Consider the following 13,922-nt stretch of genomic DNA (forward strand, 5'->3'; position numbering starts at 1 on the left):
CACAGTATTGTCTTTCTGATGATTCAAAAGTTAATTATAAAGTAACGTTATTAAAAAATGTCCATGGCAGCTGGAAGACTTGGATATGAATCAGATATATTCTTCCATTTGACGTAGTTTTTCCCCCGACAAGCAATAGAAGGTGCTATAAATTATGTAACTGCTTGCTTATATAACAGGTGAAGTTAAAGTTTACTATAGCTATGGCAACTGTAGTATATTGTACCAGCTGGATTGTAATATGTGGTAGTGGGAGAAGGAAGACTACAAAGTTTTAGCTGAAATGCAAGTTTCATGCAGGTGAACTCAAGTTTCCATAGCTTCCCGTGAAACTATCACCACAGTCATACCATGGCTTGTATATTTTTGTATAGCTCAGGTATTTGATATTAAATCTTATCTGCTCACTTTGTTTCATGTTCAAACTCCTAACATCTCCTTGATGCAAGTTGCAGACTCCATTCAGAGGACAAAAGTTTAGGTGCACATGCTTTGCATAGAACATTTCCCAGCTTCTTAGCAACCTGCATTTTCAGGGGGGGAAAAAGCACTTCTTAAGAGGGTGGAAGGAAAAAAAATGCATTTTGCCATCACTTTTCTTTCCAGTGTTTCCTAGAGAGAGTATAAAAGGTTTAGAAAATACCGCTCCACTGAGACAAAATTTGCCAGGGTGAAGGGAATGATGAGTGTGATTTGCTTTATGCCCTTTCTAAGTCACCCCTTCTTGGCACTGTGTCCAGTTTCCTGTAGTAAATCCCACTCATGCTCAAGCAAAGGAGAACCATTCTAACATTTTTTGAATGCTTAGTTATTTTTTCATGTGTATTGCTATAGAAGCTATCATGCTGAGACTTCTCCCAGACATACATTTTTCTAGAAAGGACGTGTTAGCAGGAAAATTTACTAGTTGAAATTATTACTTACTACTTCCACTCCTAGTCCCCAGTAATTGTGTCACACATTTATCCTAATTGGTACCTAACTAGAAGAGAATGAAAAGTTTTGCAACCTCTGTCTCAAATAGACTATGGGCTACTGACTAGAAGAAGGAAGTATTATGAGTGAAAAGTAGATGCTAATCTTAAAATTTCTGTGCAAAACCATTTAAGGTATGTAAAAATAGTATATTCCAGCTAGCATCAGTAGATACCTTGCACGATTATATTTGTTTGAATAAAAGGATGCCAAGAACCAAAGACTTGCTCAAGGTCGCAGTGAGTAAATTAGTAGTAGTGCAGCAATTAGTCCAACCAGACATTAAATAGCCTAGGATAAAATTAAAATAATTAATTACATGATATGAGGTCATAGACTGATGCTAACATCAGTCAAAGGTATGTGTTTTTTTGTAACATCTCCTTTGCTCTTTTAACATAGAAGTCTGACTTCTATGAAGAAGTTGAGTATGTTTAAGTAGGCGTTTTGTGCTTTAAAGTGGTTTGTAAAAATAGTAACTAGTGATTTCCCCATTAGAACGTCTGAGAGGTTGGAAAGTCGATTACAGGCATGTTTTTGCCATTTATTTTTAATTATTTAATAACATGTAAAACATAAATCTACAGTGAGTTTATAACAGTTATACCTCCATATAAAGACAGGCCATTTCATGTTCATAATTCTAGGTTAATCTGTTGACTACATATATATAAAAATGAAATGCATCCTTATTACTTCTGCTTCATCACTTTAACTCTCTTTTTCACCCACTATTCAGCATTCTGCTGCTTTTCTGTTTTCCTTTTGTCAAGGTGCACAATAGAGTACTTGCTGGTGCCTCGGTGAAGGAAGCACTGTGATTGCTTGTCAGGCATCTCTTAATTCATACTCTGCCTGTATTTTGCTGTTTCAGGATGGCTGACAGGGAACCCATCTCTGTGATTGAGACAAATGGAGTGCAGTGTATGTCGTGCAGGCAGATGGGCATGTGGAAGTCTTTGTGTGCTCTGGTAAATGCTGATAGATGGGAGAGTGGCAGAATGAATTCCCATGACTGCTCCTGCAGGGTAACCTCACTGATGGGATGATGCTCGACAGCCTGTGATGGGCAGCAAGTCAGAAACGCAAAACCAAACATGGAACAAATTTCAGTGACCAGATATAGTTGTAATGAACATAAGCACGAGCCAGCAGTGAGTCCTTGCCTCTAAGAGGGCTAACAGTATTCTTGGCTGTCTGAGACAGAGTATTGTCAGCAGGATAAAGGACATGATCCTTGCCCTTTGCTTCAGCACTGGAGTTTTTTTTTTTTTTTAACTTTGACTTTAATTGTTGCCTGTTGCTATTGTTGCTGTTGGGGCACTGGTGTTGGGGCTCCTAGTTCAGGCATATTGGGGAAGATCGTGGAAACATATGTTTCTATTCATGGACTTGAGGAACTTTTAAGAAACTATTTGTGTTAAGGCTCAGGAGTGGGACCTAAATATGAAAAGACCACTGCTCGTAACTTGTTCTGGTGATACCACTTGCATTGGTAGCTTTTATCCAGTTAGGATTACTGTATGTTCTCAATTGTTGTGTCCCTAATGGGAGAGAACTGGAGTGCAATGTTGAATTCTAAGAAATATCATTGGCATTAAAGGCAAATGAACAGCTGGTACTGGAAAGAGGAAAGATGACTTCTGATTAAGATGACCAGAAACAAGTAACAGCACAAAATTTTGCAGACAGATCAACTCAGCTATGAGGCAATAAAATGTGGGTTAGCAGTAGAGAACCCAGATAAGCTTTAAGCAAAGATGCTACTGGTAGAGCAGAGTTATCTCCATTCTAAAATGGTTTGATTACTTTAGATTCTCAAACAATTTATAGTAAACTATGGATGCACTTCATCTGCGCATTACCACTAAGATTCATCTGGATTAAAATGCGTAAAGCAAGTTAGTTGATCATGACATAAAGCAAGCTATGATTGTGTATCTCAAATATTGTTATTTCTGAGAGGCATATAAAGCAGCTGGTAGACAGGAGCATTACCTTTCTGACAATAAGGAAACAGAGATGGTATAGTTTAGCTCACTTCCCAATGCTAGCAAAAGTATGGATGCTTACGAATTATGAAGATAAGGAGCTGTGCTCAATTCTCAGGTTGTCATAGCTATGCTGGTCTAAGTACAAATTCTGTAAGAGTGGTCTCCGTTCAAAAAGCATTCCTTTGTTCCCAAGGTTGGGATGTCACAGTGAACCACTGCTTCCTATGTGTCAAAAGGACAGGCAGTGAGAAGTTGTTGTTCATGCTGAGAAGAAAAGATGGGAGAAGGGAAGTAGTGTTATTTTATCTGTATAGCCCAAAATGGGATCATGCCTCCTGTACAGACAGGTGAGAGCTCGAGCAGAGAAAATCAGTTGCTAAAATCCAGTAGTGCTTGGCTCAGAGCAGCTCTTCAGGGAGTTAGACCTATCCTTACAACCCAAAGAAAAGTGCATCTGTCACCATGCATAGGAGGAAAAAACCACTAGCATATTGAATTGAGTCATGCTACATTTTGTGAAAGATGATTACCTTTCACAGTCATAGCAAATAAATGAGGCAGATTCTACATCAGGAACTTTTGTGGCAAAGAAACTTGAAAATATGCAAGTTTGCAGTTTATAGACCCAATTTAATGTGAAAAAGGTCAAGTCTGTTGTGTATGTGGACTTTCTGCTAAAGTTGCCAGACTGTATATGAATTTAGTCATTGAGACCTATTTTTTTTTTTTTTTTCTGGGACAACAGCAATACCAGACAGGAGTTTATCTGGAAAAGAAAAGCTGAGAATAAAGTACTTCAGGAATATCCTAAGTACTTTTAGAAAACATTTCTGAACTGAGAACTTTGGTGGCATAAAAGAAAGAAAATTCTAAGACAGAGGATGCCTCTGAGGTAACATAGGAAGTTAGACCGGCTACAATAACCAGCAAGGAGAAATCTCTATAGGGTTACTTCTTTTTTCTTTGAATGTTTTACCCTAACTGGATATTGCTGAATTTATTATTATTATTATTATTATTATTATTATTATTATTATTATTATTATTATTATTATTTTCCATGAGGGAAAATCAGTTCTATGTCCTTCTAGAGATAGACTCCCACAGGAGAGAAGGGTAGCTACTAAAATTCAGTTAGGCCTGTTAAGTGAATGATACCCTGTATATGGGTAAGAGAAGTGCAAATCTGCATCCTCAAATAGGAAAAACAGAAAGCCTAAGATCTTTTGAGGGAAAACAGTAAGATGTTAGGCGTGAGTCTAGGCCATCTGTGTGTCAAAAATTGTAAATAAAAGGAAACAACAGCTAAAAACCATGCTTCCATGACAAAGGGGTGTTTCTACTTGACTTGAGAAGCCAAAAGGGCTAAGTGAAGAGTTTTACAAAATACAGAAGTTCTACTTAGTTGTAATTTGAGCAATGAAAGTAAGGAACACTCTGAACAACTAAGAGGATTAGAGATTTCATGACACTGCAATGAGAAACTTATGACAAGAAAATTGAGCCTGGCCTGGGAGCTGGAAGAAGTAAACTTTTAGTGCTCTGAAGCAAGTATGTTTAAAGGTCTGATTAAATAAATATATTGTACCTCAAGGAACCTGTGTTATATCTTCTGAAGAGAGTTGCAGAAATGTCTCCCCGGAGGAATTTTTCGGAGCAAAGTGCAGTGCATGTGAAAACTTTTATTTCTGAAGCAGCATTCTGCACTGGTTCCTGCATCCATCTTCTGCTTTTTTCTTCTCCCAAGGATCCTCTACATCTTCATCTGCACAAAGCAAAGCTGAACCTATAGCTTTTTGTAGGATCTGGCATGGGACAGTACACTGGATATTTATTGTTCGTGTAGAAGGTAAGCAAGAATGAACTGTTCAGGGGGATTCTGCCTGAAAACAAGCATGCAATTTTATTCAGTATAGACAATAATGTTTTCCCATTTTTCTTTTTTTTTTTTTTTCTTTTTTTTTTTTTTTTTAACTAAAGCTTAGTGTTTTGTGAGATACTTTACCAATTTTTGATGGACTTACTGTTGCATCGCAGCAATGTTCAGTAGAGCATCTCTTGTACTGTGAATTTCTTTAACTTTTCTTGATACCCATTTTAAATTATGTTTGGGGCACAATATGATGACATATGGACTGTATATTGTTTTAAATGCATCCCAAAGCTCTAAAATTCCAACAAAAGTCCAACAATTGTCTGCAAAATAATTTTACCATGCATAGTGTGTCATAATTTTTATTTATAAGGGTTACAGTTGTCTAATAGGAGCTTCACAAGACATATTTCATATTTAGGGAAATCATCCTATGTGATGGTGAAAAATGAAAGTCCTTTGGCTTTGAAGCTGTTGTTTAAGGGTATCTCACTTTAAAATTCATTCAAGGGATTTCCTTTCTCAACCACTCCAAAATTCACTGTTTGTTTTAGGAGTTACTGAAGGTTAAACTTGGCGTGAGCATTAGAAGGATTTAAAAGCATAGCATCCTGTAGGAGAAAGAAATAGAGCAATAAAAAACTTAATGATTAATGAATCAATATTATGCCATTTCCTGTATACTAAATTCTTTCATTTACAGTGAAAAATACCTGCCTGTTTACTTCTTATCTTCTGTAAATATCACACCTATTTTTGTTACCCCTCCTCTTTCCCCCTCCCTTTGCATCTCCTCCCCTGTGATAGAATCAATTGCATCAGTGGATATTATATAAAGAAAAGTTTTCAGTGGAGTTCACAGTTCACCCACCTTAGCCGCCATGGGGCTAAGAATTGCCAGCCTCTTTATGCTCTGGCTGGCTCTTGCCAACACAAATGAAATAAGAAAAGGTAAGCTCTGGAAATGATATGGTGGTAGATCACTTCCTGAAAAAGAGAGAGGAGAGAATTTAAATATTACAGCAAAGGTAGAAGGAGGCAGTGTATTTAAATATCACAATGGAGTTCTATGGTGTCTTGAATTTCTTTAACTTTCAAATGCTGAGGCTGCATGGCTCAGCCAAACATAGGCAGATACTGTTCTCTTCCTTTGGAGAGGTTGGTGCCTATATCTACAGCATTAATCCCTCGTATGAAGTGCTTGGAAAATATTTTTAGTATTACTTTTCTTTCCATGTGTTGAGAGTTTCTTTGGCATTAAAACTACTTGACAGAAAGAAATTACAGAATTTTGTTAGGTTCATTGTTACACAATGAAGAAAACATATGATTGTGCATTACTTGGTTACTTTGGAGCAACATAAATGCTTTCTTCAGAAGTGAGCATACTGACATTGGACAAAGCTTATTTTGTCATTCAGGACATGAATAATCCTTCTCTACAAACTCCAGTTTACTTTATATGTTATCACTTTGAAGTGTTGAAATTGAATGTTTGTACTGATAATTATTTTAGAGAAATAGGTGATGAATTTTGTGCAGTGTTAGAGTTTGGGATACTGATCTTGGTTTGCTGTGTCTTGAGTTTAGTACTAGGAGGAAAGCATTATCTTGCATTTTGGATCCTAGTTGTGAGCTGTGGGCAAATCTCTGTGTAGCCTTCATTTTGGGGAGAGAAGCATACCAGCTTGGTTAGTACCATCATGGCTGGATGCATCTGATATGATCAATACCATCAAAGTACAGTAACTTTGAGGTCCCGATGGTAGTTCTGTTTTCTCAGATTAAACACTGCACGAAAACCCTGTGGTCTTGGCAAACTGCCCAAGTATGCTCAGCTTCTATGCTCACCTCTAATCTGCGGCATCTTGAGATTTACTATGGCTGGAAAGGGAATACATTTCAGAGCATCACATTTATCTGTTTTTTCTTTTACTTTTTTTTTTTTTTTTTTTTTTGGCTGCTACTACCACAGTTATTCTCTAGTTATTCTCTACCCTATCTTCTGCAGAGCTATCTGTGGTAACAGAAATCACTATTTCAGTTAGGAAAATGAAGAATTCTTTAAAAACTCCTGCTATGCACAGATTTTACCTATTTGTCCTCCAGAGTAGTAGTGGCACTTGCTTGACTTCTTAACTGTTTCTTTTCTAGTGCTTGTGGCACCAGGGAAGGAAATAACTCTTAGAAATACTAAATACTGCTAATATATCACTGTGATTCAGAATAAATTCATATATTTGGCAAAGCAACCTCTATTGTACTTATGCGCCAGCTTGTTAGTGGTCAGAGGGTTAAGTTTCCCCACCTCACAGATTCCTTCACCTCAGTGAGGATTGCAAGATATACACAGGTCCCAGCAATATTTGTTAATGTCTTGTTTTTAATCAGATATTCACATCTCTTCTGCTTAATAGGCAGATATTTGATTAGGCTAGAGATATGGAGTCACCAAGCATTTAATTGCAAATGGCTTCTACTGTATACTGCAGCACTTGCTTTCTCTTGACTCTAGTTTATTCATTTCACTTTTTTCCTGAGTACTTCTTTTTAATAACTTAACAGGAAGGGCAAGAAATCATGGAAACTATGTCTGCAGCACGTGGGGGAACAACCACTTCAAAACATTTGATGGAGACATCTATCAATTTCCTGGCACTTGCGAGTATAATTTTGTTTCTGACTGCCAAGAGACTTACAAGGAGTTCTCTGTCCACATTCAGCGTGGTCTGAACAGCAATAACCACCCTGAGATCCAGTATATTCTATTAACAACCCAGGATTTCACAGTGTACCTCCAGCCAAAACTGACTGTGGTGGATGGGCAGATGTAAGTACCTTTAGTGTAATACTGCTGGGAAGCTAAAAGCAAGAGTGATTCTTTACACATCTGTCTGTATACCTCTTAAGTTAATAGCTAAAACCATTTCTACAAGCCAAAAAACATTGAAAATCCAGCATAAAAGTTGCTTTGGGAAGGGGCTTTACTGTGATAAAAATCTGTTCAAAGACAGAAAATAGCATTCTGTTCTCCAGAGATCATACCAGAATGCATAACAAAATAACATGAAGTTACACAGAATGCATTCTTGCCCCAAACTGAAAAAGCCCCTCACCATGTACTCAGGTCCTAAAAAGAACTCCATGAAAAACATGTTTAGAAATCCTTTAAAAATTGTTTTTCTTGAACCAGGCCTCTTTTTATCTCAAGTATTGTTCATAAAACAATAGATTCTTTATAAACAGAGGCTTGTAGAACAGGTTTTTGCTGCATGCAGGATTTAGTTTTTGTAGAACTTAATTTCCCATATTGCTCTTTAAATGGGTATGATCCATTTCCATATACAATACCATTTCACACCACTGAAGTGAAACCTGCGAAGCAGATAAATCTATGAATTTGCCTTTTGGTGCCTGATCCACTGCTTAATTGAATGTTGTAGTATTAGAAGAAATAGGAATATTCCATGCTGTGATATCTAAGAGGTGAAAAGCTGCCCAATGTTTTATAATCCTCTCTAAAAACATGATCAAGTAAGGCTTCATTGTGAAGGACAAACAATGCAGCCAGAAGTAGAAATAATGGCCTATGAGTTCTTGCCTAGTATTTAGATACCTGTGTCATGTGGCCATATTAAAAATACCTGAGGTAAACAGTGGGAAAGATCCCAGTGACAGGAGATGAGGAGATAAAATTCTCCCTGGCAGGACACTAGTTAAGTAGAGACATTCATAGACATATAAATCCTAATAGATAACAATTACCACTGGCAAATCTGTAGAAAATGTATGGGTTATTTTGACTGGACTCCAGCGTACACTACTTTTGTTTGAACAGACTCAGCATTTTTCAGTTTTATAGGATGAGGCTGCTTGACACAATCCCTTTATTGCTGAATGAATTTCAGCGGTGTGACTTGTTCTATAGTGTGCCATAAGACAGATATACACAAATAGGAAAGATGTCCCATGAACTGATTCCTTATCAGACAAAAACCATCCAAACTCAGCCTTGTGCAAAATATCCTCTGTCACGTTAACATACATTACTGTCACCATTAATAAGCTTGGTCCTGCCAACTGAAAACTACTGGACTACCTACTGAAACAAACTACTGAATTTCTCTTAACATGCTCCCTTCTCTACACATTTTTCTAACAATTTTGTTGTCAGTCCCCATACCTGCCTGTGTTTTTTGAATTCTCTCTTGAAGAGGAAAATCCATTCAAAAGAACATTAATTTCTTTCTGGAATGGTTGCCTTTTTTTTTTTTTTTTTTTTTTTTTTTAAACAAAGAAGCTTCTATTTATGATCTTATTTCTTTGGTAAAAGTAAATGATTACTGAGCATTTGAATATCCTCTATTAATACCACAGTGATAATGATGTTGAAGAAATCTGGCTTTTTTTTTTTTTTTTTCTCTTTAAATTAAAGAACCTGTGCTCTCAAGGAGCCTTTTGCCTCTCAAGTTGCTTTACAACTTAAGGGCAATGAGTTTTCTTGTCAAGTGTCAGAGAAGGAGTTTTTTATACCTCATTAAATCCTGTGCAGCTAGGATCAGATAGATAGAAATATTGAATATAAAATAGAATAAAATAGAATAGTACAGTTGGAAGGGACCATCAGAGGTCATCAAGTCCAACAGCTTGATCACTTCAGGGCTAACCAAAAATTAAAGCATATCATTAAGGCAGTATCCAAATGCCACTTGAACACTGACAGGCCTGAGGCCTTGTTTTCTCTAGAGGCTGGTTTCTCCATTCATTAGGGTATTTGGCTTATCACAGATATTCACACCACCCTTTATGTTTCTGTACTAATTCAAAATTTATTTTTTTTCCTAGAGCCAAAACACCTTACTACAGCTCTGGTTTGCTTATTGAGAGCAGTGACATTTACACCAAGGTTTATGCCAAGTTAGGCCTAATTCTGATATGGAATCAGGAAGATGCACTGCTGGTAAGTATAATCCATTTCTTTTTATCTAGCATTTCCTGAGTTTAACAGACTACTATAGGCTGAACAGAAGTAGAATTTGGTGGATTGAACAGAGCTACAGTGTTAGGCTGACTCATCCAGCTGGCTCTTAGTGTACCTTATTTTAAAAAGGTAAAGTTACTTTCTCTGCAATGTGACAGAGGTAGTAGTATGGCATGCAGATGATCTTACTAGTCAAAAGAAAGGGAACGGGAGCTTCCTGAGAAATAGCTAAAGTTTTTGCTGTAACACTCCACAATCTGATCTGCATTTTCCTTTATTTGCCTTTTAAAGGACCGCTATCATCAATTTACTGAATTTCCAGCAAGACTTAAATCTTATGTATGTAGGGAAAAAAAAAAAAAGTAATTCTTTTCTGTTTTCCCCTTTTATTTCCATTACCTAGGTGGAGCTGGACAGCAAGTTTAGCAACCAGACCTGTGGTCTTTGTGGGGATTACAATGGAATTCCAATCTACAATGAGTTTATCAGTGGAGGTGAGTCATCATACCACACTGACAGTTATCCCAAAAGATGGGATCATAAGCATTGTGTATAGGAGCATCACAAGAGAACATATTTTACCTCTGATATCTCTGTGTTTGTCCCAGAGTAAGCATTATATTACAGTCCTGCATTCCTGGTCTAAGCCTGCTTTATTCCAGGTTCATCATCTTTTTCTCTTCTCTGCCGGCCTTCTTTTCTTGTTACCTGTTTAAATTTTTAACTACAAGTCAAATAGAGATAATTCAGAACAGAGATCTGCATTTGACAGACCTAGTTTGTATTATAGTAACTGTTTTTCTTAATCAGTAGAGTCACAGGAATCAGATGTTCCTTGTTGTCAATTTTTTGGTCTTAGCAAAGCCTCTTGTTAATTTTTTCTCACAGTTGCAAGCTACAATGCAATTACATACGGGAATTTACAGAAGATCAGCAAACCCAATGACGAATGTGAAGACCCCGATGAAACTCTGGCTCTTCCAAGCTGTAATGAGCATGTGAGTAATCCTACTTGTGACCTTCACTTTCATGGGCACATGGAGATATCCTGGCACTATGGAGAGTTTGTGTGCAAGGAGATGGGAAGGCTTAAACCATTCTAGGGTTCTTCCCTGTTTGAGTAATTGTTGCTGTTCAGGAGAATACAGTTTTTATGACCAGAAAAGAAGTGTCTAGGAGGTCAGGTGCTTACAAATCTCTTAAATAATTTTGCTCTTCCTTCTTAGCGTGATGAGTGTGAGAGGCTGCTGACCTCCTCTGCATTTGATGACTGTCAGTCACGCCTTAATTTGGAAATGTACATCCAAGCCTGCATGCAGGACAAGTGTGCATGTAATGGAAACGAGGACAACTTCTGCCTCTGCAGCACCATCTCAGAGTATTCTCGTCAGTGTTCACATGCAGGTGGCCGGCCGGGTGAATGGAGGACAGAGTCCTTTTGCCGTAAGCAGCTATATCAATTTTACAAAATCAAATATCTCATGAATCAGCACTGTGAAACATTTAAATTAATTTCTCCTTTACAAAGTTGTAGCCACATACAATGAATTGCATACCAGTAGGGCAATAAACTAAATACTATGGATTTGCTGTTTTCTTCTTCTATTACCTTTATCATAAAGAAGTCATTTTCAGCAGGTAGAAATTCTGTTCCCATTAAAAAACTCATGTTCTGATATTGTAGGTAAGTGAGATAACTTGATTTATTCAAGACTGAAAGGAGAAAATGTAAAAAGTAGGGCAAGTAACTCAGAAACAAACCTTAAACATGCTTTGCAAAATGGAGTCTGCCTTGGGACACCACCAACTTGAGGGGAGTGGGTCATATGATCTGTATTTTTTTGAGGAATAATGGACTTCTCACTCAAATAACTCTTGCTGTCTTTCTCATTTTTTCAGCCAAGACCTGTCCTGGCAACATGATCTATAGGGAAAGTGGCTCACCCTGCATGGATACTTGCTCACACTTGGAGATCAGCAGCCTTTGTGAGGAGCACTACATGGATGGTTGCTTCTGCCCTGAAGGCAAGTGTATTTCTAGTTCCTGTATGTGCATGCATCTGTATTATTTTTACTTATTTTGCATTAGAAAGCAAAACAAGAACAAATCTAGGAGCTCTAGCAAAGAAGGTGTAATTAAAATATTAAATGTCATCAAATTGTACCTTAAAATTATTATTGCAATTCATTATTTTGAGTTAAATTCTAGGACTTATTGTCAAATTTAGAAAAAAAGATTACTATGACAGTGTAAGTTGTATGCCAGAAGGTCTGAAAAGTTGAAGAGGTAAAATTTTGAGATTGTTATTTTATATTTTTATTAATCTTTTCATTTGTGTATAGTTGTGCAAATGGCTAGGCTTAGATTCTCAAAGCTGGATGAAAGTGTTTTCCATAGGTCTTAGATTACAAAAAATTAGAAACACTTTTCTTCAGTTTTGCTAACCTCAGCCTCTGTTTTCTGTGCCAAGTTGAGAATGTCCCTACTCTCAGATTTTCTTCTTTGTGGAAACTGATCATTTCAGAAGGAGCTGTAATGGTTTGTTTATTGTTGTGCTTTACAGGAACTGTGTATGATGATATTACTGAAAAAGGCTGCATACCTGTTAGCCAGTGCCACTGCAGACTCCATGGAAATGGGTATTCTCCTGGAGAAAGCATTACCAATGAATGTGAAGAATGGTAAGGATCGTAGTTATACACCTTTTTTCGAATGATTGTATATGGGTCCGTCCTTTTCAATATTCCACTTAGTTGTAAAATTCCTGAAAACATTCTAAACTTATGTGTATGTTGACTGTCTATACAGCCAGTTTTCTGAAAAGTTGTCTTGTATCTATAGCTTATGAGAGGGAGAAATCTTAAGGAAATGGTCAAATAAACAGTTTTAAACACCTGGGGATGTGTTGCTGTTTGCTAGTTATACGGATGCTTTCAGTGCTCTCAGTTGCTATAATACCAACATGCATTTCTGGATTATTTATTTCTCTGTTTATAGCACCTGTGATTCAGGCAGATGGACATGCAAAGATTTACCCTGTGCAGGCATGTGTTCAGTGGAAGGAGGTTCCCATATTACTACCTTTGATGGGAAGAAATACACCTTCCATGGAGACTGTTACTATGTGTTGGCCAAGGTACTGTGTACTGTAAGGCTTTACTCTTATAAAGGCAAGTAAGTGTCTGTGCACTCATGTAACAGCTGTAAATTGTTCTTTTATTCCACTTCTATGGGATGAGGGAAGAAGAAATGTTAAAAGACAGTGAAGATTTCATGATTGGCTATAAGAGCCCCATGGGAGGACTCGGGCCCTTGCTGCAATGGGTGGCTTACTTAGCAGACTACATATGCTGTCATTACCCAATGGAGTCCTTCATGTATAAGAAAAAAGCAAAGCAGCGTGCTGGCTACCTGGATAGGTATACTGCAAAAATTTGGCAGTTGTCAGGATAAAAATGTCTCAGCCAGATCTTTATAACTGTTTCTGTGTTTGAGTGTCAAAACCAGCTAGAGAAAAGAGCTTGGCAGCTATTTCATTCGTCTCTAAAATATCTAGTGCCTGGTTTTCCAGAGAATGACAAAGATCTTGTTGTTCTACAGTAATTTTTATTGTGACTGATGAGTTTAGTCATTGTTTTGGAAATCATCTTGTATGTGAGATGTTTGATTGGACATTTATTTCCTTGTCATTGTAGGGTACTGTAAATGATACTCATGCCCTCCTGGCAGAGCTGGCTCCCTGTGGCTCCACAGATGGGCAGACCTGTTTGAAGACTGTTGTGCTGTTAGTAGATGCCAAAAAAAATGTAAGTGTTGCATGGGTTCTCCTGAATATTTTGAAAATTAGAATATTTCCTATACTGTAGAGCAATAACCAACTCTTTTTGTTACTGCCATGAATTGTTGTAGGCAAGTGAATAGCAAGACCAAACTTTGCTCATGTTATACAGGCCTGCTTCCACTTTAATTTTAAGACAGATTCTTCCTGTCCTAGATTTTAAGTTCTAGCCACAGTCTAAATGTGCAAGATGTTGGCTTTTTTTTTCCCCCCTCATATAAAATTATTTGTTATCAATTTATGTTCCTCTTAGTACCTGG

The 13,922-nt window shown here is 37.3% G+C and overlaps 1 protein-coding gene across 1 annotated transcript in view; it reads left to right on the forward strand.

Annotated features, from left to right (window-relative positions):
* The first annotated feature begins 5,690 nt into the window (after positions 1–5,690).
* Positions 5,691–13,922, forward strand: part of MUC2 (mucin 2, oligomeric mucus/gel-forming) — a 90,736-nt gene continuing 82,504 nt past the window's right edge. Inside the window, exons 1-10 of the mRNA XM_084519630.1 lie at positions 5,691–5,793; positions 7,408–7,672; positions 9,688–9,802; positions 10,227–10,317; positions 10,712–10,821; positions 11,050–11,266; positions 11,723–11,848; positions 12,388–12,505; positions 12,822–12,960; positions 13,520–13,630. Of these exons, the coding sequence (XP_084375756.1) occupies positions 5,724–5,793; positions 7,408–7,672; positions 9,688–9,802; positions 10,227–10,317; positions 10,712–10,821; positions 11,050–11,266; positions 11,723–11,848; positions 12,388–12,505; positions 12,822–12,960; positions 13,520–13,630 (1,362 nt within the window). The 5' untranslated portion in view covers positions 5,691–5,723. The remainder of the gene's footprint in view (positions 5,794–7,407; positions 7,673–9,687; positions 9,803–10,226; positions 10,318–10,711; positions 10,822–11,049; positions 11,267–11,722; positions 11,849–12,387; positions 12,506–12,821; positions 12,961–13,519; positions 13,631–13,922) is intronic.

The sequence above is a fragment of the Aythya ferina genome (assembly GCF_964211825.1).
Source record: "Aythya ferina genome assembly, chromosome: 5".
Taxonomy (NCBI): domain Eukaryota; kingdom Metazoa; phylum Chordata; class Aves; order Anseriformes; family Anatidae; genus Aythya; species Aythya ferina.